We start from the raw sequence: 25,018 nt of genomic DNA on the forward strand, positions 1-25,018 counted from the left end.
CTCCTGTCTCATCCTCCCTGAAACGTGTGTTTCCCCCCACCCCTCACCTAGGGCACAGCAAGCCCCAGCCATCTCTGCCAGGGTCAAACTGTGCCACCCATCTTAACATGCTGCTGGGCCAGTCACTCTTGTCACCAGACACCCCAGAGTGGGGTCCTGGCTCTGTCCCAATGCCCCCAGTGCAGGAGTGTTTGCCGCCTGTTGCCCTGAGAGACCAGCTGGGTGGGTGGGGGTCTGCACCCCCTCCCCAGCAGCAGCATTGCCAACAGGAGCAGGTTCCACCCAGCAGCCAGGAACTCCTTATCTCACCCAAAACACCTCAGAGTGCAACATCATCGGGAGGCTCCCAAACACCCTGTGACTGCACTCCACTAATCACTGTCACAGCTGCAGCCCTGAGCACCACGTGCTTGGCTAAGTCTGACCTCCCATGCCTGTGTCCACGCAGACACCAGGGCAGGATGGCTGGGGCAGCCCTGCAGCCATCAGGAAGGACTGATCCTGCTCTTGGCTCTGCTGCTTTCCTGAGTCCCAACAACCACTCCAGCATGGGGGTCTGCAGACACCCTCTGAATGTGGCACAGAGGATCAGCCTCTGCCACCCACTGCTGAGCGTGAGCACCTAGCAGATATACCAGCTTCTCCAGAAAAACAGGTCATAAGTGGCTCCTCCCAGTGAATTCACGCATCTTCCTGTGGTCCTGGCCACTCTCCCAGCAGGGCTGTAGCCACAGTAGCTAAGTGGCCCCAAGGGGTGATCACTTCTTTCAAAACCTCAAATCAATACCAGCCTTTCCAAAGGCCAAGAGGAAGCATAGGGAGGATTTATTCCTCCCCAGCCTTTGGGCATCATTCTGAGCCACCCCACTGGCTGACACAGACTGCGTGCAGGTGGCTGCAGCGCCCTGCTCTGTCACCCAGTGCAGGAGTCTTTCCCACTGCCTGGCACAGCATGAGCACAGCTCACTGTGCCTCAGGAGCAGAGCAGCCCCCAGTAGGGATCTCCCACATGCCCTGTTACCTGGACCCAGCCCTGTTTACCCCCACAACACCTGACATGGCTAAGGAGCCATGCTTAGGATGGCCTCCCACAGCACACCTCCACCAGCCCTGTTGGCAGAGCTGCCCAGCAGGCACAGCCACTGCCCCACCACAGCTCCGTGCACTTCCTTCTCCATGCTTCCATTCCCACACCTTCATGCCCATGCCCACGTTCCCATGCCTCGGTTGGCATGTGCTCACCTTGGATGAGGCCGCTGGCAGCGCCGGGGATGCCCTCGATCTCAGTGACGTTGTTCATGGTGAAGTACTCATCACAGGTTGCATTGAGGAAGCGGGAGGTGCAGAAAAGCTCCCAGAGCTTGGAGCCAACAGTCTCATTCCCCTCCACCACCATCTTGGTGCAGAGGTCGAAGCCGTGGCGTGAGAGGGTCCTGTTGCCCAGGAGGCAGATCCTGGGGGGACACGGGCACTCAGGGTTTGCATGCCCCAGCTCTGCTGCATCCCTGCAGGACCCCGTACTCACGGGAAGCTTGGTGGGTCAAAGGCAGATTTGATGACACCGGCATAGATGGCAAGGATCGAGAGGATGACACAGCCCAGAAAGACCAGGGCAAATTTGTTGACATACTTGACACCCACGAACACGACGGTGGCCATGCAGGTCAGCACACAGGTGCCGTACACACGCATGTTGTTGAGCATCGCGGCTGCCTCCCCGCTGGCATCCTCTGCCTTGAAGATGGCCATAGCCGGGAAGATGTAGGCCTGGGAAAGAGTCATGGCATCACCACCTGGCTAACAGCCTGCACAGGGGCCCCACGGGAAGGGTCCTTCAGGCCCCCTGCCCTGCCAAGAGCAGAGCCCATGGCACTGCACAAGGCAAGGACCAGGTACCTACCAGCAGGATTTCGATGGTGCCCAGGATGTACATGGCACCGGCAAAGGTGGTGCCCAGGTAGAAGCAGAGCCCCACGGCCCCACCAAACTCAGGTCCCAGGGAGCGTGAGATCATGTAGTAGGAGCCACCCGCTGTCAGAGAGAGCAAAAGTGGGTCCCAGCCAGACCCCAGTGACACCCTTAGCCCTGCCAGGTATCCCAGAGGGCAGACTGGAGCCAGGATAGCCATGGGCCCTGCTCCAGCACTGAGCAAGATGCAGAGCAGCAGGAGTGACCACTCTGGCAGTCATTCCCCAGCAGCCCAGCAGCCAGGTGCAATGACCAATGGCACAGGTGTTCCCTGGACACTAGACAGGAGCTGGAGCCCCAGGGACCTGGGCCATACCCTGCTCCATCCTCCCAGAGGAGCCCTTAGAGCTGGGCTGCCAGGATCGATGGTCCCGCTGCAGCAGCAGGATGATAAATAGCTTTAATTACACCCCGTGCTGGTCTGTCAGTGCTTCGCCCAGCCTGGCGCAGCTCACGGCTCCCCAGGGCTCTGCAGGGCTGGCATGTTCTGGGGGAGGCAGCCAGGGCACCCACCAGCCAGACCCCATGGTGCTTCCTGGGGGGCAGAGCCCACACACAGCAGCGTCCCTGTGTCCGGCGGTGGGAGAGCCCATCCCATCGCCCAGCCCGTGGCGCTCAGCACGCCCTGCTCCCATCCTCCTGCCGTGTGTCTCCCGGCTCCCCGCGGCCTCGCCAGTCTGGCGGAGGGAGGAGCCGCGGCTGGCGGCTCTCGCTGCCATCTGCACCTCGCGGCTTTGGGGACGGGTGGCGGCTCCAGCTCTGCGCTCCCCGGGCCGTGGGGATCCCGCGCGGGCTGGTGGCAGAAGGTTCGGGAGCGGCTGGCAGCCCCGGGGGATGCTCTCTGGGAAAAGCCCCTGCGGGCACCCCACCCCGCAGGGACCAGCTGCCCGCACACGTGGCACACGCATGGACGCCGGCTTGGCTCTACCTGGCACCACACCGTTGGTGGCGATGGCACTCATGGAAATGGCCGTCAGCATCGTCTGCAGGAAGAAACACAGCGTGTTCAGGAGCTGGGCAGAGGGACAGGGGAGTGGAAGGGAGAGCTGGGGCCATGCTAGGACATGGGGCTCCCTGGGGTCACGCTGAGATGTGCCACAGGGCAGGGATGCCCAGGGAGGACGAATGGATAGATGTATGTGTGGATGGACAGGCAGGGCTGTCGGCTGGCAGCACACCTGAGAGAGCTGAGCCCTTGGAGGGGCTGGCAGCGCTGGGGTGGCTCAGGCTGCCCAGGACACTGGACAAGGCCAGCCTTCCCAGCCTCTGCCCTGGGGTGACTGTCCTGGCAAGGTGGCTCTCTGCATGGTACCAGAGCAGGGGACCCCCAGCACATCCCCCTACATGGCAGCTATGATCTGGGTCACCATTTAAGCACCATTCCGCTGCTGATTCCTTTGGGAAGCTGAAGGCTTCTCCTTGCTCTAAGTGGGGCAGGAGCTAGGGCAGGGGCAGAAGCTGGGGCAGGAGCAGAGCTGGGGCAGGGCATGGTGGGCTGGCAGCTAGTGCACCTCTCCATAGTCCAGGCAGCCAAACTGGTGACCCCCAGGCCATGGGCAAGGCCAGTGAAGGCTTATACGGTTCCTAAACTCACGCAGGAGCAGCAGAGGAAGACCATGCAGAATGACTCCATGATGCCAGCAATCCCCACCACCCAGGTGAGACGCAGGAAGAGGATGACTCCAAAGATGTTCTGAAGGCAGGGCAGGTAGACACCCATGAAGGTGCCCATCCGTGGGGCCTGTTGAGGGAACAGGAGTTATCAGAGCACAGGGACCTGGCTGGCAGAGGAGCAAGAGGTCCCACTCCTCCCACAAAGCAGCCAGGAACCCAGAGTAAAACTGCCCCTGGTTGAGGCCAAGGGGTCCCCTGTTCCCAGGGCAGTCTATGGCCTGGCACTACACAGGCAAGGGCTGGAGAGGGAGGGAAGGTTACCTCCTCCCTAAGTTCTCACCTGCACTGGCTTCTTCTTGCCTCCATCATTGTTCTCAGCCTCCTCGTGCTCCCGGCTGCCCTGTGGCAGGTTGGTGTAATTGGCCAGTCCACTCAGCAGGGATGAGACCATAGGGCTTGTGTCCATCTCCTCCTGTGGACAGCAGATCCCAAGTTGTGAGGACAGTCCCTTGGGACCCCAGCCAACCCCAGGAGACTTCACCAGATGCCACCCCACTGCCTGCCCCTCCAGGAATGGCTTTGGCAATGCGGCAACCCTGGCCTGGGGCTCTGGCATGTCCCAGTGGCCAGGGTGCAGGCTGGGTGCTGTGGAACAGCTGCTTAGCTCAGCTCCCTCCCCCTGCCCCGCTGCCTGCATGCCCTACCTCGAAGAGGGCCATGTTCTTGCCATCGTACTCCTTGCCCTTCTCCAGGTCCGTGCTGTTAATGAAGGGGCTGCTCTCCTTGGGATTGCCATCGCCTGCAGAGACACCACTGAGTCAGTCAGGCAGCCCCTGCCCCACCCACACCTGCAGAACATCCACCCCACACGGTCACCGCTGTGAGGGGTCACGGCTGCCTGTGGCTGCCAGGAGAGCTGCCAGGGCTGTGGGCACCACGCTCGCGCCCAGACCCAGCACAGGCAATGCCAGGCCGGCATCTCAGCCTCCAACATCACCTCCCACAGCACACACGGGCAGGGGCTGCCATCCCCAGGAGCCACACGCTGCCCTGCCCGGCCGTGCTGACACGTGGACCCGCTGGAGCGCATCCACGCAGTGAGGCAAGCAGAGTGGATCCGGGGGGAGCCCTCCGGCGCGATGCACGGCAGCAATAACTCACGGCACGGGGTGCCTGCGGGTGAGCGCACTGGGACTGCCCTCAGCGCTGCGTCCGCAGGGCAAGATCTGGCTGGCTGCTCAGCATCAGCGCACAGGGGATGGTCCCGGCACAGTGCCTGGGAGTGGGGCGACTGGCCAGGTGTCTGGTCCTCCTCCCAGACATGCACCACAGGAGTGGGGGCCACAGGGCAGGAGATGATATCACTGAGGGTAGATGGTGCCCGGGGCAGTGGAGCCACCCACAGCAGTGCCAGGCCCATGGATCTACCAGGACAAGGGCCACAACCACTCACTGCATTAATGACCTAGTGCAGAAGAAACCTGGAGTTGGCTTAATAGCGATGAAAACAGCTGAGCTGCAGAGCAGCAGAAATAAATCAAGCTGGAAATGGAGCAGCAGTGAGGATGGTGCTGCCGGAGCAGCACAGCTCCAAGACAAGGTCCAGAGCAGAGAGGGACCAGGGCGTGGGGGCCAGGAGACAAAGGATACAGTCCTGGGCAGAGCAGCTGAGGAGGCACCCATGGCATGGAGAAACCTGTGCAGCTAGGCTAGTCCTCAGCCCCAGTGGGGAAAGAGAGGCTCCCTGCCTTACACCCATCCCACCACCACAGCCCTGCAGCCAGAGCAGTCACACTGCCATTGGCCACCGCACTGCTGGGCAGGCTGCCCACATGGGCAGGGTCACAGACCAGCTCCACACTTTGGGACCAGGGAGAGAACTGCCCCCTCCACCATCCTTCAGCACGGAGCCCATGAATGCCCCAGGGCAGAGGGATAGTGCCCTAGCAGTGTAGTCACCCACTCATAGAAGCAGCCACAAGATAAACCCTGTGACCACTTGGAGCATCCTGGTCCTTTGAAGACCGCCATCCTCCTGCCAGTTGACTCATATTCGGGATCCTGGAAGCCCGCGTGCAGCAGTGATTCACCATCTGCAATTCCCTGGCAGACAGGGTGCTCCTGGCTGACCAGGAGGTGAAGCCTCAAATGCTACAGGTGACACAGACCTGCGGGCTGGCCCCCAACTCCCACCATCCCTAGGCTCCTCCAGCATGGGGCAGCAGGGCAGCAGTGTCCCTAAGGGCACAGCCAAACACCGAGGCACAGCCCGCAGGCTCCTCCTGTGCAGGACTGGCCACGGCAGTGGCACTGAGACACCCTGGCACACAGGCTTCTCTCCAGAGTCCCCTTGGACACACACCCAGCATGTGCCTGCCCTGTACCTCCCACAACAGGTCCCATCACAAACCTCATGCGCTCTTGCTCTGTGTTTGGTCTAAAGCCCCACTGAACCCTGCTGTCATTAGGTAACAGCAATGGTGTGAGCTGGCAACCACCCACTCGCCACGGCTCTTGCCCACCTGCACCAGCTCTGGGGACCACACTGATGTGAAACGTCCACCACGCTGACAGGACACCCCCCAGGGTGATGCTGTGGCCATCCCCAGTGTGGTGACACAAGGGTGCATGAGCAGGGGTGGCTGGAGCTCACCTTCCCCTTGGGGCTGGGTGGCACCGGGGGACACGCGCAGCTTGGCAGGGAGACGTGCTCGAAACGTGGCGAGGCCGTGGGACCCCTCCGGGAGAACGGAGCCCGCGGGGGCCTCGCCTCACCGCCTGGTACCCAGCCGACGACATCACCGTGCAGGTTTCCATGGCAACGGCGAGCCACGGCCGCCTCGGCTCCCGCTCTTATGTAACGGCGCAGGCAGCCGGACGCTGGCCCCACATGGCACCCGCGCCCCGGCCCACCGGCGCCTGATGGATGGTGCGGCCGGACCCTCGGCCCCAGCCCACCCCGACCCCGCGGGACTGCCCTGCTCGGCTCCACACGACAGGCGCCAGCAGCACCCTGGGGTGCCCGAGCTCCAACCCATGGCACCACAGCAGCACCCACAGCTCGCAGTCCCTCCACCCCCACCTCCGGCCAGCGCTCCTCACGCCGGGGCCACGGCCCGTGCTGACATCACCCAGGCTGCTGGGGCTGGCCCGTGGCGCAGGAGCCCCTCGCCTGGGGATGCTGCTGCGAGGAGCAGCACCGGGAGAGGCCCCGGGCTGCTGAGCATGAGGATGCAGCACGGCTCGGGGAGACTCTCAGTCTCCCACGTCGCTGCAGCCCCACAGACTGGAAGGAGTTAAGCACCAGGGCGCAGGGTCCCAGGTGACAAAGCGCTCCCGCTTCTGCTCCTGCTCCTGACGGAGACCATTTTGCCGCAGCGGGGCTGGTGCAGCCTCTCCCCGGTAGCTGCCTCAGACCCGTGGTCTGAAGTCAGGGGCAGCCAGGGCAGGCAGGAGCAATGCCCCCGTCCCTCACCTGCCACTGCCACGGCCAGCCCTGCCCGGCGGCACAAATGGGGTGCTGCCCACCGGCCCTGGGGACACGTGGGACGCTGCCAGTCCCAGCAACGCCCACAGGGCTGCCCCTGCCCTGCTCCGCCAGCGCAGCCAGGACAGAGCAGAGCGGGGCCGGAGCGCTGGGCAGGGCTAGCAGCCCCAAGGCCAGCAACAGAGCCAGGAGAGACAGTGTGAGCTGAGCAGAGCAGAGCAGAGCCGAGCCGAGCCGAGCCGTGCCAGGCTTCGATCCCGGCGTTCAGCCGCCCCCCTCCCAAGGGATCACTCAACACGAATCGGCCTTTTAATTTGCTGCGGCGGCTGGAAGGGCTGGCAGCGGGATCGCTGGCAGGAACCCGCAGCCCCGCCGTGGGCACCGCGCAGCCCCACTCTCAGCAGGGCTTCCACCAACCTGTCTGCTCAGGGCAGCCCAGAGCAAACGCGGCAGCGCCAAAGGACCGTCACAGCACCCTCGGAGCCCCCCAGGGCAGCGCTCAGGCAGCAGCACTAACCACAATTTGATCTTCTAATGGCTTTTTACTTAGCCCTAAATTGGGTTGGGAAGCGTCATGTCCCTTATCCCAAATCCTCCCTAATCGCTTTACACGGCGCAGGGCACTGAGCACTGGCTGGGGCAGCCCCAGCAGCCACCCCCCACGGGCTAATTAACCAGAGCTGCTGCCAAGGTTGCTACCCGACCACGGCCGGCGCGTCCCCTCCGCAGCATCCAGAGCACAGCGAGCCCCAGCCAGGGACATTGGGCACCAGGGCTGCAGCACTGCCGGGAGGTGCAGTGGGTGAGGGGGCCCGTGGCACAAAGCGCCAACCTCAGAGCCCTCTGCGCCTCTGTCTGTGCTCCTGCACAGGGCTGTTGACAGCTCCGAAATCCCCTGTGCCACCCCCACTCCGATCCCCTCAGCCCCAGGGGTAGCAGCAGTGCGATGGCTGCTCATGGCACTAGGGATGCCCTGGCGCTCCCCTGGAGGTACACAGGACACCTTGTCTTTTGCCACAGGACACCTGGACTCCCCGGGCTCTGCCTGCAGCAAGGGGCACCCCAGGGTGACCCCAGCAGGCCAGCAAGCACATGGGCGAGCACGTGGCCCTGGCTGATGTCCCCAGCTGCTGCCGTTTTGCAGGAGCTGCTGGCCAGGGAGGCCACGCTGCTGTTCTGTCACCTCCGGCTATCAAGGGGACTTGGCTGTACACACACTGCCTGGCCCTGGGCTGTTAGCCTGGGGCGCCTAAGGCAGATGGGGATGGCCAAGGTATCTTTATGACAGTGGCATCTCTGCGCCCACCCAGCTTCCTTCTACCCTGCACAGGAGTGTCTGACAGCTGCTCTGGGGAGGGCGACCCTTGGAGAGGCCACACAGCCCTTGCAGCCCCACTGAGGCAGAGACCACTGATGATCAGAGCAGTGCTGGCTCGTGCTGGCAGTGTCACAGCAGAGCCAGCTCCAGCTGCAGCGTGTCAGGGGAGCAGGGGTGGGGGTCAGGGGTGGGATGGTGGAGTAGGATGCTCCCCCCATCCCAGGGCTGCATTTTCCCCCTCCAGCCAGCAAGCACACCCAGTGGCCTTTTGGGCTGGATTCCTTCACAGCCTGACCCAAATTAGACCAACTGCTACTTCAGACCTATCCTCTTCCTTCCTAAACCCAGGATTATCCTCCCTTTGATCAGCCGGCCCTGCAGCGCAGGATTTCCAGCACAGGCGTTTTGGCTGGCTGCATTTAAACAGCTTCCCTGATTCTCCGACAGTCCAAGCCCTGCCTCAGAAATGGCCATGGACACAAGTTCCATCAGAGCTCTGGTCCTGGATCTGGGCTCCCCAGGCATCCCAGTGTCCCCGGGCTGGGTGTCAGCATGGCACCCTGCAGTGGGGCTGCGGCTGACATCCCAATACCCCAACCAGAGCGGTGCAAGGTGCCAGCCTGGCCACTGCAAACAGCAGCCCTGCCTGCTCCCCGCTCCCACCATCTCCCCAGAGGGTCTGCGCTGGTCCAGCCCTTGCTGGGTTGCTGGGGCTGTCGCCCTTCCAGCCACTGTCATGTGGCTCGTGCATGCTGTACAGAGCACAACCCAAACAGGGACACTGCTGACCTTTCTGACAAATAAGGCCTAAGTGGCACCCAGGGCTTCAGTGGTCGTGCTGGGCTTGGCAAGTGGCTGGACAGCCAGCACTGGAGCAGCCAGGACATGTGGAGGGGGCCCACTGGCATTCAATAGCTTGGCTATCCAATGGGTTTTCCATGGTCCCTGCAGACAGACCTCACTATGGGAATTCAGCTGACCCTTGGCAAGGGGGGACAACCCAGCCCCCCACTGCAACTACCCTTGTCACAGGTGTGGGGAGCTCTGCTGAGCCCCTTCCTACAGACAATCCCTGCTCCTCCAAGTCCCCCAGGCCCCTGCTTCCTCCAGCCCTTCACCTGCTGTCCCACAGGGCACCATCTCACCAGGCTCAGCTCCAGGGACAGTCTGACTGGTCCATCTGTAGTGGCACTGTGTCCAGCCCTCCTGCCAGACCCCAGCATGGCTGCATTGCCTGCTGCCACGCCGCTGGCACTGCCGCGATGCAAATCAGCGAGTGGGAGAGATCCTGGTGCTGCAGAGGGCAAGGGGAGGGCAAGTGCCCAGGGAAGGGCACGGCTGGGGGCCAGTGCGACAACCTCAGCTCGGCAAGGTGCCCCCAAAAGTCTCCTGCCAGTCCTGACCTTGAGCGGAGCCGCAAATAAACAAGCAAATAAACAGACCAGGGTCGGCAGAGCAGAGGAATGCACAGAGCCTGTCTGTGGCTGTGCCCAGGGCCCCACTGTGGGCAGCCGGGACCCCCACAACCACTGCCATAGCCAGCCATGTGCTCCCGGCTGGGGCTTTGGAAGACCCCACGAGGGGACCTGGAGAGGAAACCTGGCGGCGTCCGGGCAGGTCAGAGGGGCAGTGCAAGTCCTCCTGTGCACACACTGCATCCCCCTGGCTGCAGCCCACCCCTGTGCCCGGCAGAAACACCCGCAAGAACGGGGCCTGTGTTGCCTGCTGCTGGACGTGGCCCCGTGAGGAACGGGGACCCTCACACAGCTCGGTAGTGCCGGGTGCCGGGAGGCCAGGAGGCCAAAGCGCCAGCAGTGACGGGGCTGCTGCGGGGCCGAGGAGCCCCTCGCCGGCGGAGGACAGCGGCCCTGAGCCAGGGCTGCAGCGGGACGGGGCACAGCGCGGCGCGGACTGGACCGGACCGGACCGGCTCGACTGAGCACGACAGGGCTCACTTTGGCTCAGCTGGGCTCGCTTCGCCTCCGCTGGGCTCGGCCCCGGGACGAACGACTCCTGTGGCCCCGGAGCAGGGCCCGGGCGGCCACTTCAGCACCGCGGACAGCGGCGGCGGCGGCCCCGGGGGGTGGGGGACGGGGGAGGGCAGGGAGTGGGGGGCGGGAGCGGGGAGGGGAGCGGGGGGCGGCTGCCCGGGATGGGGAGGCGGCTGCCGGAGATGGGGGGCGGCAGAGGAGAGGAATGGGGGGGAGGGCAGCGGGGGTGAGAGAGGCGATATGGAGAGATGGGGGGGCGGCAGCCGGAGATGGGGGGCGGCAGCAGGGAGGGTTGTGGGGGCTGCAGCGGAGATGCGGGAGGCAGGGGTGGGGGGCCGGCAGTTGGGTGCGGGGAACCTTGCGGGGATCCCGGGCGGGCGGGAGCGGGTCTGGTGCGGCGACTGGCGGGGGCTGTCCGGGAAGCGGCGGGGCCAGCCCCACAGGGTCGCTCGGAGCACAGCAAACAGCCCCCGCCCCGGAGAAGACTCCTCGGTGAGCCCCGCACGGCTCGGCCGCACCGCCGCTTCCCAGGGCTGCCGCAGCGGCGGGAGTGCGGCCGGGGCTGCGCGGAGGCGCCGGGAGCGGGAGCATCCCCGCACCGCCCGCCGCAGCCCCGCGGGGCCGCCGGCCGAGAGCCGCCGTCGCGGCCGGTGTCGCTGCCTCCCGCTTGCCCCGCGGCACGGCACCCTCAGCCCCTGCTGCCCCCGGCTCCGCGCCGCTACTGCCCCGCGCCGGCGCCGGTCCCCGGCCCGGCGGGGGCGGCCGCCCCGGGCTGTCCCGCTCGTCGGTGCCGATGCCGGTGCCTCACCTTGGCTGGCGCCGCCGTCGCCGTCCTCGCAGTCGGTCAGGTTGTTCAGCATGGCGCCGGTGCCGCGGCCGCTCGCTGCCGCCGGAGCTGGAGCTCTCGCTCCGCAGCAGCCGCGTCCCCGCGCCGCCCCCCGCGCCGGTGGGAGGGGGCTGCAGTGCGGAGGCGCCCGGGCTCACGGCTCACGGCTGCTGCCGGCGGAGCCCAGCCCGGCCGCCCGCTTCATCACGTATGCGGGAGGCATTGCCCCCGCCGCGGCGGGGAGGGGGGGGGGGGCGCGGGGGGGCACAAAGACGAGCGAGCAGAGCGGGGCCACCTCCCGGCTGCGCCAGGCGTGGGGGGGAACTAGGGCAGCGCTGCGGGCCCGCCTGGCGCGGGCGGGACGGGACGGCCCCGCAACCGCACCGACCCTGCACCCGCCCCGGCCCCGAACCCCGCCTCCAGCCCCCGCACCCCGCACCGGCCCTCTCACCGGCCCCGCATCCGCCGCCAGCCCCCGCACCCCACACCAGCTCCCGCACCGGACCCCGACGCAGCCTCGGGACCTGGAACACACTCGGGGTGCACAGAGGGGCAGAACCTCTGCCTGCGGGACCGACGCACCAGAGGCGGCTGAGGCACGGGATCAAGGCAGCCCCTGTCCGCGAGGCCCCTGCCCCGCGACGGGCGGCTCCCGGGTGGGGGCGGCTCCCGGGTGGGCAGCACCACGTCATGCAGGGGACCCCTCTGCGGGCATCAGGGCCTCGGCCGTGGATGGAGACTCCTGCCGCAACAGCAGGACGACCCAGGGCACCCGGCGAGGTGGGGGGGGGGGACGTCCCGACCACCCCACAGTGGAGCCGGGGGGACAGCAGAGGTGATTGACCCTGCTCTGCCCAGCTGACCTGAACACTGCCTGCAGAGGGGATCAAGCTTGATGTCACCTCCCCTGGTGACCAGGGAGCCGAGATCACACCCATAACAACCTTCTCAGACCTGGAGAAGGGTTGCAATTGGGCCAAAATCCCCAAGCCCTGTGCCATTTATGGAGGCTGCAGCTGTTGCAGCTGTCACCCACAGGGCCAGGGCACAGGCCACTCTCGAGCTGGGGTTGTAGAGTGACCCTGCAGGGTTGCTTGAAGCCCCCTGTTCTCTCATGCACTTAATCCGGGAGGATCCCCCAACCGGAGCTGGCTGCAGCTCCCGGCATCTCCTCCAGCACAGTCTGAGATCATGACAGCCCGCTGGCCTCCGTTACTTCTTGACGGCTGTAATTAATTGTTTACTTTCTCCTGGTGCGGAGCCAGCTGCTCCGCAGCGCGGATGCTCCCCAGCCTGACCTCGCGGCCAGGAGAGAGGCTCAGACCCCTCACCCCAGCCCGGCAGGCAGCACTGATCCCTGCCCTATGGCTGCAGCCAGGACCTCAGGACCTGGCATCCCTGGGGAGCTGCAGCAGCACAGCCCCAGCTCCATGGCAGGTGGCACAGGAGGGCTGCAGGGAAGATGGGCAGTTCAGGGTGGGCAACTCAGAGTGGGCACCCCCCACCCAAGACTCTGTGTGGCATTCACCACATGGGTTGCCCCTGTCCAGCTGCAGCAGCACCAACCCCACACTCCTGCATCCCTCAGCCCTGAGCAGTAGCCAGAGCTGGAGCAAGGGGCTGGCCCACTCCCAAGGGTTGGGATTGGAAGGAAGGGGCTTTAGACAGGATGTAGTGGACAAAACCACCGTGCCATGCTGGCCTGGAGGGTCAGAGGGCACTCCCAACCCCCCCCCCCAAGGAGCCTGTGGCTGGCCAGAAGGGCAGCAGGCCAGGGTCCAGCCAGCCATGGTGACTGCCAAGCACCAGAGGGTGGTTTTTTGCAGGAGGCCACAGCGCGTGGGCTCGGCACAAGAGGGATTTTCCTACTAAAACAGATGCGGGGGAGGGAGCACGTGAAAGACCATTAATCCCCTAATCCCTGGATTATGGCTCCATTTCAGGGGTTGGGATTTGACGGCAGCACAGGGGGCTACGCTATCAAGACTGCATTGGTTTATCCTGTGCGCAGGGTCCCACCAGCATGTGGGGACAAACTGAGAGTGTCTCTGAGGCAGAGGAGACTGAGGGGGCTTGATCCCCCAGCAGAGCACTGGCCTTAAACCTGGCCAAAATGCCCATGACTGGGGTATATGGTGCAGTGTGTCGAAAGGAGAGAGGTCTGTCATGGTTTGGGCATCATCCATGCCCTTGCATTGCCTGCAGTCGTGCTGCAGGCAGCATAAGGGCATGGGGAAAGGGGAAGAGCGACACTTTTCCCTGGCCATGGAGTGGGGGATCAACTGCATGTGGCCCCTGAGTCCGAGTAGCAGGCAGGATGCTGGCACAAGGCCAGGCAGAGCATCAGTGCCCCACTTAACTGCAAGAGGCTGCCCAGGAATGACGACGGAGAGTGGCCAAGCCAAGAAACATCCCTGCAAAATGTCCTGTACCCCTGCAGAGACTCCTGAGAATGTCCCGGACCCCTCTGCACAGAGCCTGGGTGGGGGGAATGGTTCTCACAGACATTCCCAGGGCGGAATCCTGCCCGCCGGCCACACAGCCCTTGCCTGTCCTATTACCAGCAGCGGTCAAACCTCCCAGGAGCGAGACACGTGCTGGAGTCACTGGGAAACCTCCTGAGGGCAGGGAGCGGGCAGCCTGGCAGTGTGCCACCCGGGCAGTGAGGGCGGCTGTGCTGTGGAGATGCTGGTCAGCACATTGCACTGCCTGCTGTGATCCCTGGGCACTGTCAACAGCCAGCCCATCCACATCCTGGCAAGATGGGACACCCCACACTGAGGGCTTGAGGCATGAGGACAAGGAGCTCCCAGGGAAAAGAAGAGCTGGGGCAGGACAGACCCCAAGATGATGGAGGTGCAGCAGGACACAAAGGCAGTGATGCCAGCCAAATGTCGTAGCAGGGGTTTTGCATCAGAGTGTGCCCTCACCACACTGTTCTGACAGCCCCATGAGCCCAGGGGCAACACATCCTGCAGCACCTTGGCAGGGTGGAGTGCTCTTGTTCATCTCCATCCAGACAGATCAGGGCCCTGCCACCAGCATGGGGCAAAAGCAGAATCCAGAGCTGACATGGGCACCAGCTGGGACTTGAAACCAGCTGCGGCAGCAGGACAGGACATGGAGGGAGGTTGTGTCCCGTGGGGCTGGGTGGGGAGCCATGGGAGCCACTGCAGCTGCCTGAGGCTGAGAGCAGAAGGGCAGCAGTGGGGCAGGGCTGGCAGAGGCCATGGGGCAGGGCTGTGAGCTCCTGCGTCACACGAGCCCAGCACAGTGCGCAGCTGGTGCAGCGTCCCCAGCTGCCCTTGCCCAGATGTCTTGCCAGCAGCAGGGCCACGGCAGTGGGCGGCTGGGCAGCCTGGCACAGGGATCAGCAGCAGAAGCAGCCTCCTCCCACCAGGCCCCGCTCCTGGCGACGCAGCTGAGGAGCCCCCAAGCAGCCCTGTGCCAGTTGCAGTACCCTGGGGATTCCAGGCAGCCACTGCTGAGCCAGGGCCAGAGGGCCCAGTGATGGCCGAGGAACAGCTGCATGGCCACTTGCCAGCCGCTGCCAGAAAGGTTTGGGTGCAGGATGAGCTGATGAGGCGCTGAAGTGTCCTGTGTCCCACACGGCACCCCTCACTCAGCCCCACAGCCTGTGCAAGGACATCCACTCTTGGCACCCCACTGAAGCACCTGTGGTGTGTTCAGTGGCATGGAGACTCCTTGGGAAAGCTACTGCAGGTAGCAGATGGGGCTTTGGCTGCTCCAGCCCCCTGGCAGCATCCCACCCCACTATATCATGGGCCTCTACTGCTGCACACCCTTGGCTCATCTAATGATATCCCAAGGGCACCCAGTCTGCCACAAACCTGACCTGAGTGTCTGCAAGGGGGCTGGAGGAGATGGGAGGGCTGGGGGAGCGGCCTTAGCACCCCCTGTCCCTCACATGTACCCCTCTGTGCACGGTGCCCCAAGTGGGGGCCCTGCCCCCTCGCTTGTGTCCTGGCCCCTCTCGGCAGGGGCCCTGCAGGGGGGTGCAGCCAGGGCTGGTGGGGTCCCTACTCTACCCAAGCCCCCCCTCGGGGCCTCACCTCCCACCTGGGGCCAGCCTCACACGACTGCCCCACAGAACCCTGTCCATGGCTTATGGCCCACAGCCCCGCGACCCCAGGGCCCCCAGGGGGGCCGAGAGAGCTGCTGAACCCCCTCAGCACCGAGAGCCACGGCAAGGGTGACACCGGGACCGGTTTCCATGGCAACGAGAGGCTCCTTAACTGGTTGGTTCCCATGGCTACTGCCGCCGAGCCCGACCGCTCGGGACACAGAGGGGCTGCGCGGTGGGGATGTTTCGGTGCCCTCCCGGGCCAGGGCGGCTGCCCCACGGGCAGCGCACCGGGCACGGGGGCAGCCGCCCCACGTGGAGCCCTCGGGGGAGTGCCAGCCCCAGGGTGGGTCCCAGGCGGAGCACATCGATCCCCGTTCCCGCGGGGTCCGGCCCGCGCTGCGCTCGCGGTGGGACCGGGTCCCCGCGGGACGGCGGCACCGCGAGCCCCGGGGGCGGGGCGGGGCCGCGGGGCGTGGCCGGGCGGGGCACACCCCCACCGGAACCGACCCGTCCCGTTATCGCCCCCTGGCGGCGCCGCGGCCCCGCGCAGCCCTGCCCGCCCCCGCCGCCGCCCGCACGGACCCCGCACGGACCCCGCACAGACCCCGCGCAGCCCTGTCCGCCGCCGCCCGCACGGATCCCATTTCCCGGGACAAGCCCTGGATCAGGCCGTACTCCTGCAGTGACCTGCGCCCGGCCCCGAGGCCCCCGCGGCGGCGCCTTGTCCGTACCCTGCCCCGCCCGGCACCGGGCGGTCCCTTGCCGCCGCCGCCTCCGCCGCCGCCCGGGGGTTGAGATCCCTCCTCAGCACCACCCGCCTGGGGCCGCTCCCGGGCAGTGCCTTCCCCAAAGGGCGGCCCCGGGAGCCACAAGGCGACCTGAGCACGGCGCCAGCTCACGGACGAGCAGGGGCCCTCCAGCTGACCCGGAGGTCCCCGCACGGCACCGGCACTGGCAGCACGGCCGGCTGCAGCCTTCGCTCCCGCACTGCTCTGAGGTCCTGGGATCTCAGTCACTCTGTCCCCCACGCGAGACACTGACATGGGGCCAGGCAACACCGAGCCCAGGGCCGAGCCCAACGACTCGCTCAGGGCCGAGTTCCTCCCGGGACCACTGCTGTCCAGAGCTCCTGCCTGCCATCCGCAGCCTCTGCCAGTCCTGCAACCACCAGCCCCATGCACCCCCTCCCATTCATCCCCCCCGGGAGGCAGCACCCATGGTCCCAGTGCTGTGGAGAAATGCGGGATGTGAGGAATCCCTGAACACTGCCAAGCCTAAGTAGCCACCCTGCCACTGCCGTGACCACCCCACAAGACAGGGCGCCTCCAGCAGGACCAGCCACTGGCTGTCCTCTGGGAGGGAACAAGGTCACAGCTCAGCCAGAAGAACGTGCCCCTTGCTCCCACCACGGCCACTCAGCATGCCCACCCCAGCTCCCCGCAGCCCCGCACCAGCAGACTGGCTGCCAAACCGAGGAGCTGTTCCTGGAGGGCCCCAGAATTCAGCCACAGCCTGGCTCATCATGGTCCGCTCCACCCCAACACAGCCCACAGGCCAGGCCCAGCTGCCATAAAGTGACAAGTGGCCCTGCATCCCCTTGCCACTGTATGCAGCCCTACATCACCCACGACAGTGTGATCCTAGACAGGGCCCTAAAGGCCAGAGCCCACTGACAGAGGCACAGCCCAGCCCGGTGTCCTGGTGTCCGTCCGGCTGCTCGCGCCTCCCACCCGCGCCCTTCGCCGAGGGTGCAAGGTCACAGCTCCAGCAGCACAGCTCCGGCAGCACAGCTCCGGTGCTGCCGTCGGCCGGTTTTCTGGGATCGATACGGCTCCGGTGACAGCAAAGCCCCACCGCCACGTCCCCCGGGCACCGCGAGGCGACGGCTGCCGGCTCCAGTGCCTGTGCCCATAGCAGCCCAGTGGGCACTGCTGCATCTGAGGGCTGGCTACAGCTTACCCTCTCCCGGCTGGGCAGCAGCCGCCCACCACCATGGCTCCCTAGGGAGCAGTATGTGACCTCGCACCCACAGCCGACCCACAGCTGTAACCCCGCTCCATCCCGCTGCCGGTCCGGCAGCAGCAGGGCCTCACTCCAACAGCCCCCGGTATGGGGACGGAACAGGGCAGCTCCCTGAGGAGCGGAGGTGGCCGCGGGGAAGAGTCTGAGGCGAAGAGTCCTGCCCGGGCGGGCGGCTGAGCCCCACTCCCGGCTCTGCACCTCCCATCTCCCGTATCTCGCAGCTCCGTGCCATCCCTACTCCGGGGGTCTGCACTGCCTCCGAGGGGCCAGACCGACCGCAGCTCCGCACCCCCCACGGTGCCCCGATGGCCCGGCCCTCCTCGCGGACCCTTCTCGCGGACCCTCCCCGCGGACCCTGTCCTGCTCCGCGGATCCTCGTCGCGGACCGTGTCCCGCCTCCGGAGCCTCCCCGGGCCCCCCTTGCCCCCGGCGCTCACCCCCGCCGCCGGTGACGGTGAACCGCCCGCTCATGGCCCCGTCGTCGCCACAAGTGGCTCCGGCCCCGGCGGTCGCTGAGCGCGGCCCCGCCGGGCGCTGACCGGGGTCCTAGTGCCCGCGGCACCGCCCGCCGCGCCGCCCCCGCGGCCGCAGGGCTGCCTCCAGTCGGGGTGGATCGGCTCGGCCCCGCTCCGGTCGGCTCGGTTCGGCCCCGTTCGGCCCAGCTCGGTTCGACTCGACGGGACCGGACCGCTCCGCCACGCCCGGTCGGTCCCACAGCCGCCGCCGAACTGGGGGTGCTGGGACCGTGCCCCTACGGGACGGGACGGGAGGGGGCCGCGCTCTGCCCGCGCCCTGTCCGGAGCCGCGGCCGCTAATTACAGCTAATTACAGCTCCGGAGTTGCGGCTGCCCCACCCTGCCGCGGACCCGGGCACCCTCGGGCACGATCCCGGCCCTGGCCCTGCCGCCGCGCTCTGCGGCCACGCAGGGACAGACCGGGCCCGGGGGAATCTACGGGGCCAGCCCGCGGCGGGGTCTCAGCTGCAGTGGGGAGTCCGGTCACACGCTGAATGCCGGCCACACGCGGTGACAACCGCCCGCTCCTCATCTCGGTGCAAAAGTGGAGCGCAGGGGAGGGCAGTGGGTGGAGGATTATGCGGAGCCAGGTTTTGGGAGGTCCGGCGAGTCGGGGCGGGGGTGCCGCCCCTGGCGTAGGGCTGGTGGTGGACAATGTTGAGACCGAGGGACATCACTCCCCGTTAGACCCAGTGCCCCTGCGGGATCCAGAGTCCTTAGTAAAGGGGGATTTGGTGACAGCCCCCCCCCCCCCCACAGTGCCCCCCTACCCACCGGTGCTTGCACCCCCGGGGCTGAGGGAGGATGATGCCCCCAGCACATAGGGGTTCTCCAAACCGCAGTCCCAATAGCTGATAGAGCACTCGAGGCCATGTCCAAAGAATTGTCTTTATTACAAATGGGCAGGCAATTGACAGAGGGGGTGGTTGGCAGAGTGGTCAGTGGACAGGAGTAGGCAAAATCCCGTGTCCCACCCTGGTGTGACCCCAGGCGCCAGCTCCCAGGGGGGCTCAGCCTGACCTGGCATCGCTGGCTCAGGAAAAAGACAAATTTGTCCCGAATCCATGTGCGGTTTGCACCAGACTAACGCCTCTGTGCACTGGAGCTGGCACTGGCAGGGGTGGCACAATGCCAGCTGTGGCAAGAGTCCTTCTCCCCAGCTGGGGCTCTCCAGGCTGGGCAGCTCCCAGGAGGTGACCCCAGGACCCCCTGCCCCTTTCTTCCAGGAAGATGGTGACCTCGTCTGGAGCTACCCACAGCCACAAGGCTCCCAGGGGTCAGCCCATGAGACTGGAGCCCGCAGGTTGGGAGCAGTGGGCGGGGAGCAGCACTGGCAGAGCCGGTGGCTGGTCAGGCCTTCAGTTCTGGGGGCACTGCAGGATGTCATACTTGACGTAGCCCACCCTGTCCACCTGGTAGCGTGGTGTCATCCTCCAGTAGAAGCTGCCCCGGCAGAAGTGATACTTGCCTGGGCAAGGAGAGGGACGGAGGGAATGGAGGGTCAGCAGGAGTTTGGCCATACAAAGACCCATCCTGGTGGCTGCCCAAGCAGCACAGGCACATGGCACCCTTCACCTTGTTGGCACCCTGCCAGCTCCATCATAAGGACCCACCGAGGCTGATGGCATGCCCTGTCCTGGGGCCATTCCCCACACACCCGAGCATCCCGAGCCAGGAACCGGAGCAATGCCATGAGAGGCTCAGGTAGCCTGGGCCTGAACACACAGCACCCACCTGCCAGGTTCCACTCACCTTGGTAGAGGAACACATTGCGTGCATCAAGGGGGACGCCGGTGAAGACATCATCGGTGGCACGGGGGTAGCCCTTGTCCACCCTCTGAACCTTCACATCCAGCCTGTGGGACAGCAGAGCCGTGCTCAGGGCTGCTGGGAACCCCCTCGCAGGCCCTCTCCAGGGGCTCAGGCAGGCGCTGCTGCTCTCCAGTTCTGCTCACCTCCAGTAGCTCTCCCCGCTGAAGAGCAGCACTTTGCCGCGGCCCCGCTGCAGGGCCCCCGAGAGGCGGCCAGCTTCCTTCCCTATACCCAACTTCTCGATCCCCCGGGGGCCCAGCACACTCTTCCCAGAAAACACCCAGAACTGCCGACCTGCAGTGGGAGATAGTGGGGGTGTCAGACAGCCCTGAGAGCTCCCAGGCTTCACCAGGCTCCTCCCACTGCCCGTGGGACTGGGGCAGAGCTCACCAGCGAAGAAGAAGACCCTCTTGGTGAGCAAATCCTGGAAAACAGCATCGATGGTGTCTGGGAGGCCAGGCCAGGTATCAGCAACAGAGAAGGCACCCTGGATGCCCGATTTCCAGAAGGAAGAGTAGGTCCAGTATTTCCTGGTGGGGAAGATGAGCTCTCCTGATCATCTCAGTCTACCACAGCCCATATCCCTCACATCCCTGTGTCCCCCCACATCCCACCTCACCAGGGCAGGAAGTGCCAGATGCTGCCACTCACCCATCCTTGAAGAAGTACAGCTCCCCATTGATCTCTGTGATAGCATCAAAGTTCTTCTCCATGCAGGCATCCCGGCTGGGGTCCACAGGAATGGGTCCAACTGTGGGCTCTGGCGTCTCCTCCTCCTCCTCCTCAGTGGTGGAGGTGCTGCCAGCCTCTGTGGGCATGGGCTGGGGCTCCTCTGTGGGCACGGGCTGGGGCTCCTCTGTGGGCATGGGCTGGGGCTCCTCTGTGGGCACGGGCTGGGGCTCCTCTGTGGGCATGGGCTGGGGCTCCTCAGTGGGAGCAGGGGCAGGTGCAGTGGGTTTAGGGCCAGAGCCACGACCTGAGTGAATACAGGGGAGGGCATGAGGCTGGAATCAGCTTGGTGCTGCAGGACACCCAGTGCACCCAGCTGCAGTGCAGCTGCTCACCGTAGAGGTACTGGATGCCCTGGACGTCATCGGGGTGCAGCTGGAAGTCCTGGATGTAACTGTACATAGGGTACATCAGGGCCTCACGCACACTGGAGTGGTCCAGACCCAGTGAGTGTCCAAACTCATGGGCAGCCACCAGGAAGATGCTGTAACCTGGGAGAAAGCACTGACCTAAGTGCCTGGTGGGTCACAACAGGGCAGGACACACCATCCACACACTGTGGTCCTCACAAGAAATGTGACAAGATGGCATGGGTCTGGGAGGCACAAAGGGGAGCACGGACAGAGGGGCCAGTACCTCTGTCAGGGCAGAAGCCCCACTTCTTGTCGGTGTCGTAGTTGCTGGTGGTGGCACACCAGAGCTTGCCATCCTGCCGGCCCTGGCTGGTGCAGGCACTGTAGGACTGCCCCAGGAAGGTGAAGGGAAAGACGCACGGGTCCCCCTGGGAGTTGCCGCCGATCACCGCCGTGTCTGCAGCAAAGCGTCAGTGAAGCTGTCCCTGGTCCCTGGCTGCACCGGCCAGAACCCAGGACCATGCTGAGATCCCTCACGTGCCCACCCTCTGTGCCCCCTCCCCTGCATGCCCCCCTCCCTGCTGGCACCTCGGTTGGGGCAGAAGCCGTATTTCTTGTCCTGGTCGAAGCTGGAGGTGGTGGCACACCAGCGGTAGCCATCAGAGCGCCCGTCTGTGGTACAGGTATCGTAGGAGGTGCCATCGAAGACGAAGGGGAAGACGCAGGGGGCTCCATCGCTGTTGCCACCATTGGTGTAGAGGACTGCAGGGTGAGGGAGAGTGAGGAGAGCACCGGGCACCGCGGGGCTGGGCATGGGTTATGGTCGCCACTACTCACGCTCGCTGGGGCAGAAGCCGTATTTCTTATCCCGGTCGTAGTTGGAGGTGGTGGCACACCAGGGCAGCCCATCCTTGCGCCCCTCCGTGGTGCACCGGGAGTAGGAGCGGCCCTCGAAGATGAAGGGGAAGTGGCATTCGGCTCCATTGGCATTCCCATGACGGGTCTTCACCACTGCTCAGAGAGAGGTGGCTCAATGCTGCGGCTGAGCTTGGCACCATCAGAGCCCCCCCAGCCCACCACACCCTGCCCTTACCTAAGCCAGTTCCCAGTGTCCAGAATTCATCGTCGTCAAAGTGAGCATCACCCTGGATGCCCTGGCCTGGGGGAAAGGCGTGGGCCAGGAGCCCATCCTTGCCGTCGAAGGGGTACCCATCCCCATGCTCTGCAGGGAAAAGCACCCTCAGCTGGACCTGCCAGAGGAGCCCTCACGTCCCCAGCATGCACACAGACACCCAAGCCCTGCACACCTCCTGCACGTGTTGGGGCAGGGGGACTCTGGGCACAGCCCAAGGAGACATGGGGTAAGGATCTCACAGGCAGGGTGTGACACCCGGCCCCTCCTCACTCCCTGCCTGCCCAAAGGACATCACCTTGGCTGCCAAACATGATCATGATGTCTGCCTCGCCACTGTATATCTGAGTGAAGGTGAGAGGGGTCACATCGCTCCACACTTGGAACGCCCGTCTGAAGGCATCATCGATCACGGCACGGTCCAGGTCGGGGGAGTAGTTCATCACCCTGCCAGGGAGGCAGAGGGTCAGTGCTGCCAGGTCCCCTCCTCATGCAGGAGTGACCCTGTTCTGGGAAGAAGCAGACTCCCACCTCCAGAGGTGATAGCAGTCACCACCCTTGACCTCACCCAGGGCTCAAGTGCCCTTCTGGGCACTGGGGAGCAGATGCTGCTGCCGTCCTGGCAGCACTGGGACCCAGCTGTACAGGCAGCACCAAGCCCGGAGAAGGGCTGAGCAGAGGCTGCCAGCCTCCTGGTCCCTCAGGCTCTCCATTCTCCTGGGACCATCATCCTGGGGACACAAGGGTTCATCTCCAGAGCAGACTCACCGGTAAGTCAGGTCCATGTGGTCCCACTTGAGGTCCCCCTCAAAGGTAAGGAAGGCTCCCACATCAGGGACGCCGCAGCGGGGGGCTCGCATGGCCTCCAATGTGGCAGCATCCAGCTCTCCTGTCTCCTCCAAGCCCAGCTGCTTCTGCATCTTGAGCAGTGCCTTGCCCAGGGACACGTGCCTGCCACCAATCTTAGCCTCTGCCTCCGTGGTGTAGCCGAACCTCTGCAGGTAGCGCTGTGGAGGAAAGGCAGCCAGAGGAGTGAGTGAGGCGGAGGGGGGCTCCAGCAGCCCCGGGCACCCATCCCAGCCTGGGTGCCTCCCTGAGCTCAAGGAGACTGACAGCTCTCAAGCCGTGTCTGCAGCCCTTCACTGTCAGCCTGGGTGCCCCCTTGGGGATGTGGGTGCCAGGAGGGCACTACGGGGCCATGCTCCCCTCACCTCTGCCAGCTCTAGATCCGGCAAGGTGCTGATTAGGTCCCCCGGGAAGGTGACAACTGTCTGCGGCTTGCCCTGGAGAGGGGCCGCGCGGCAGGAGACAGCCAGCAGCCCGACGACAAGCGGGGCCAGGAGGAGTGCCATGGTTCAGCGGTGACAGGAGGGATGTGGCTGTGCTGGTCCCCGCTGTCTGCTCTGGATGTCGCCGGGCTATCCGCTCCTATTTATGGGGTGGGAGGGCAGTGAGTCACCCTCAGACCCCTCAGCGCCGACTCACGCTCCCTTCTCCCTTCCCACGGTGACGAAACGCACACTCCATCTCTGCCTTAACTGTTTCATCACCTTGTTTACTAAACACGCTGCGTTCCGCAGCCACGCGGGGACAGGAAGGACAGTGGCTGGGCAGCTGCACCGGGCCACAGCACAGCACTGAATGGCCGCCCTGGGGCTGCCCTGCACAGGCACTGCCCTGCTGGCCCCAAGACCGTGGTAGCTGTGGGGACAGCAGGGCATCACTGGAGGCCAGCCAGGTGCTCAGGACCCTGTAGCTATGTCATCACCCCGGCTGACACTGAGCTTGGCTGGCCAAGGGCTGATGGTGCTGGACCCAGACCCGCAAGGGCATGGGTAGGCATGGGGGCAGATAGCAGTGGAACCCCCACCTGAGCCGCAGCACCTGGAACCCACCTGCCTGGGATTTGGGAGCTTGCACCCTCACCAGGACTCTACATCCTTCCCCACCACACCTGCATCACCTCAGTGGGTCAGAGTGTTTCCAGCATTGGCGATGCCCATGGCTCCTCACCCCTTGACCTCCAAGTCCAAATGCTAGCAGCTGAATGGCAGAGCTTCCTGGTACCAGAGGCAGTGCCTGCCCAGGAGCAGCTCTGGGCACAGGAATGCTCCACCTGGGACCCTGGGACATTAGGGGTGCCCTATCCTTGCTGCCTTTCTCTGCAGGGTGCTGCTGACTCAGGTTCCCACCCAGCACAGCACAGATCTTGCCATGGGATGGTGTTTTCCTGCTTCTCCCAAAGTGCCGACGCTTGTGGGAACAAGAGCAGTGAAGGGGAAAGCAAACAGGGATGAGGACTGAGGAGAAAACAGATGGCAGAGAACAAGGCGCAGCGTCAGCGGGGGGGAGGGAGGACTGGTGCAGCCCAGCGAGGCTGCTGAGACACAGGTCCCAGAGCAGATCCCCTGCCCCAGCCCTCACAAACCCCATGAGCACAAGGAAGCTCAGCCCCATGAAGCTCAGCTGGCTTCATCAGGAGGATCCTCCTGTTCACCCCATTGCTGTTAATGCCTGTCCTCCCAGCTCCCAACAGTGCCAGGCTGGGGCTCAGCAGCCGCCCCCTCCCAGTATCCCCCCAGCTCTGGCTGAGCCAAACCAGCAGCTCCTGGCCCAGCCAAAGGACAAGCAGGTTATGCTAGCACCCAGCACAGCTGAGGACAGTGAAAGGTCAGGGCTCTGCTCCCTGTGCTCTTGAAGAGGAAGCCCCATACCCAAGTGAGGGCTCATCCCTGGGGCAGCATCACCTGCCAGATGCCCTGTGCTGGTGGGATGCATCCCAGGGCCACAGCTGGCTGGACACAGGAAACTCACCGGCAGTGTGGGCTAAGCTGGGAGGAAGCAATGGTGAGAAATCAGGGGGTTGCCTCACTCCTCCACCACAGCCCTGCAAGAGCAGCCCCCATTCCCTGGCACAGGAAATTGCTTCACAAGCAGCTGCAGTCCTGCACCCAGTATGACAAAAACATCCAGCCAAGTATTCCCTTATGGTGGGACATAGCCCAGGGATCCTGCAGCCACATCACCCTACAGTCCCCTCCCACAGGGTCCAGCTGCCCCCCTTGTCCCTGTGACGGCCCAGCTCTTCACCAGGCAGCAGGCAGTGGCTCTCTGTGCTCCCTGCCTGCCTGGCAGCTGAGGAGAGGAGGGCCTCTGCCAAGGTG

The 25,018-nt window shown here is 65.0% G+C and overlaps 2 protein-coding genes across 4 annotated transcripts in view; both read right to left on the reverse strand.

The window, feature by feature from the left end:
* Positions 1 to 17,825, reverse strand: part of SLC12A5 (solute carrier family 12 member 5) — a 31,445-nt gene extending 13,620 nt beyond the window's left edge. For 2 of the 3 annotated variants that reach the window (XM_053993045.1, XM_053993044.1), the window contains exons 1-8: positions 11,187 to 11,459; positions 4,287 to 4,381; positions 3,923 to 4,054; positions 3,563 to 3,709; positions 2,897 to 2,951; positions 1,901 to 2,031; positions 1,526 to 1,767; positions 1,243 to 1,454 (exon numbers count right to left, since the gene is read on the reverse strand). In XM_053993045.1, the coding sequence (XP_053849020.1) occupies positions 1,243 to 1,454; positions 1,526 to 1,767; positions 1,901 to 2,031; positions 2,897 to 2,951; positions 3,563 to 3,709; positions 3,923 to 4,054; positions 4,287 to 4,381; positions 11,187 to 11,238 (1,066 nt within the window). In that variant the 5' untranslated portion in view covers positions 11,239 to 11,459. Of the gene's footprint in view, positions 1 to 1,242; positions 1,455 to 1,525; positions 1,768 to 1,900; positions 2,032 to 2,896; positions 2,952 to 3,562; positions 3,710 to 3,922; positions 4,055 to 4,286; positions 4,382 to 11,186; positions 11,460 to 17,750 lie in introns of those variants that run through there. The other variant, XM_053993046.1, reaches the window with a different exon arrangement.
* An 877-nt stretch (positions 17,826 to 18,702) lies between these two features.
* MMP9 (matrix metallopeptidase 9) lies at positions 18,703 to 24,710 on the reverse strand. Its single transcript, XM_053992621.1, has 13 exons — positions 23,066 to 24,710; positions 22,623 to 22,861; positions 22,153 to 22,301; positions 21,816 to 21,944; positions 21,560 to 21,733; positions 21,311 to 21,484; positions 21,006 to 21,179; positions 20,705 to 20,860; positions 20,292 to 20,616; positions 20,031 to 20,170; positions 19,784 to 19,934; positions 19,581 to 19,684; positions 18,703 to 19,296 (listed from the first exon to the last, which is right to left on the reverse strand). The coding sequence occupies exons 1-13, from the start codon at positions 23,204 to 23,206 to the stop codon at positions 19,187 to 19,189; spliced, it is 2,166 nt and encodes a 721-aa protein (XP_053848596.1). The 5' UTR covers positions 23,207 to 24,710; the 3' UTR covers positions 18,703 to 19,186.
* Positions 24,711 to 25,018: the final 308 nt, after the last annotated feature.

This window comes from Vidua macroura, chromosome 17, assembly GCF_024509145.1.
Source record: "Vidua macroura isolate BioBank_ID:100142 chromosome 17, ASM2450914v1, whole genome shotgun sequence".
In the NCBI taxonomy this organism is placed as follows: Eukaryota; Metazoa; Chordata; class Aves; order Passeriformes; family Viduidae; genus Vidua; species Vidua macroura.

What these genes read in the sequence shown, in the direction of transcription:
- MMP9 (XM_053992621.1), bottom strand. Translation starts at nt 23,206, where the DNA reads ATGGCACTCCTCCTGGCCCCGCTTGTCGTCGGGCTGCTGGCTGTCTCC. An exon ending in CGGCTTCTGCCCCAACCGAG is followed by an intron (nt 21,180 to 21,310) that starts GTGCCAGCAGGG and finishes GCTTTGCTGCAG; the next exon opens with ACACGGCGGTGATCGGCGGC. An exon ending in CTGTACTTCTTCAAGGATGG is followed by an intron (nt 20,171 to 20,291) that starts GTGAGTGGCAGC and finishes CTTCCCCACCAG; the next exon opens with GAAATACTGGACCTACTCTT.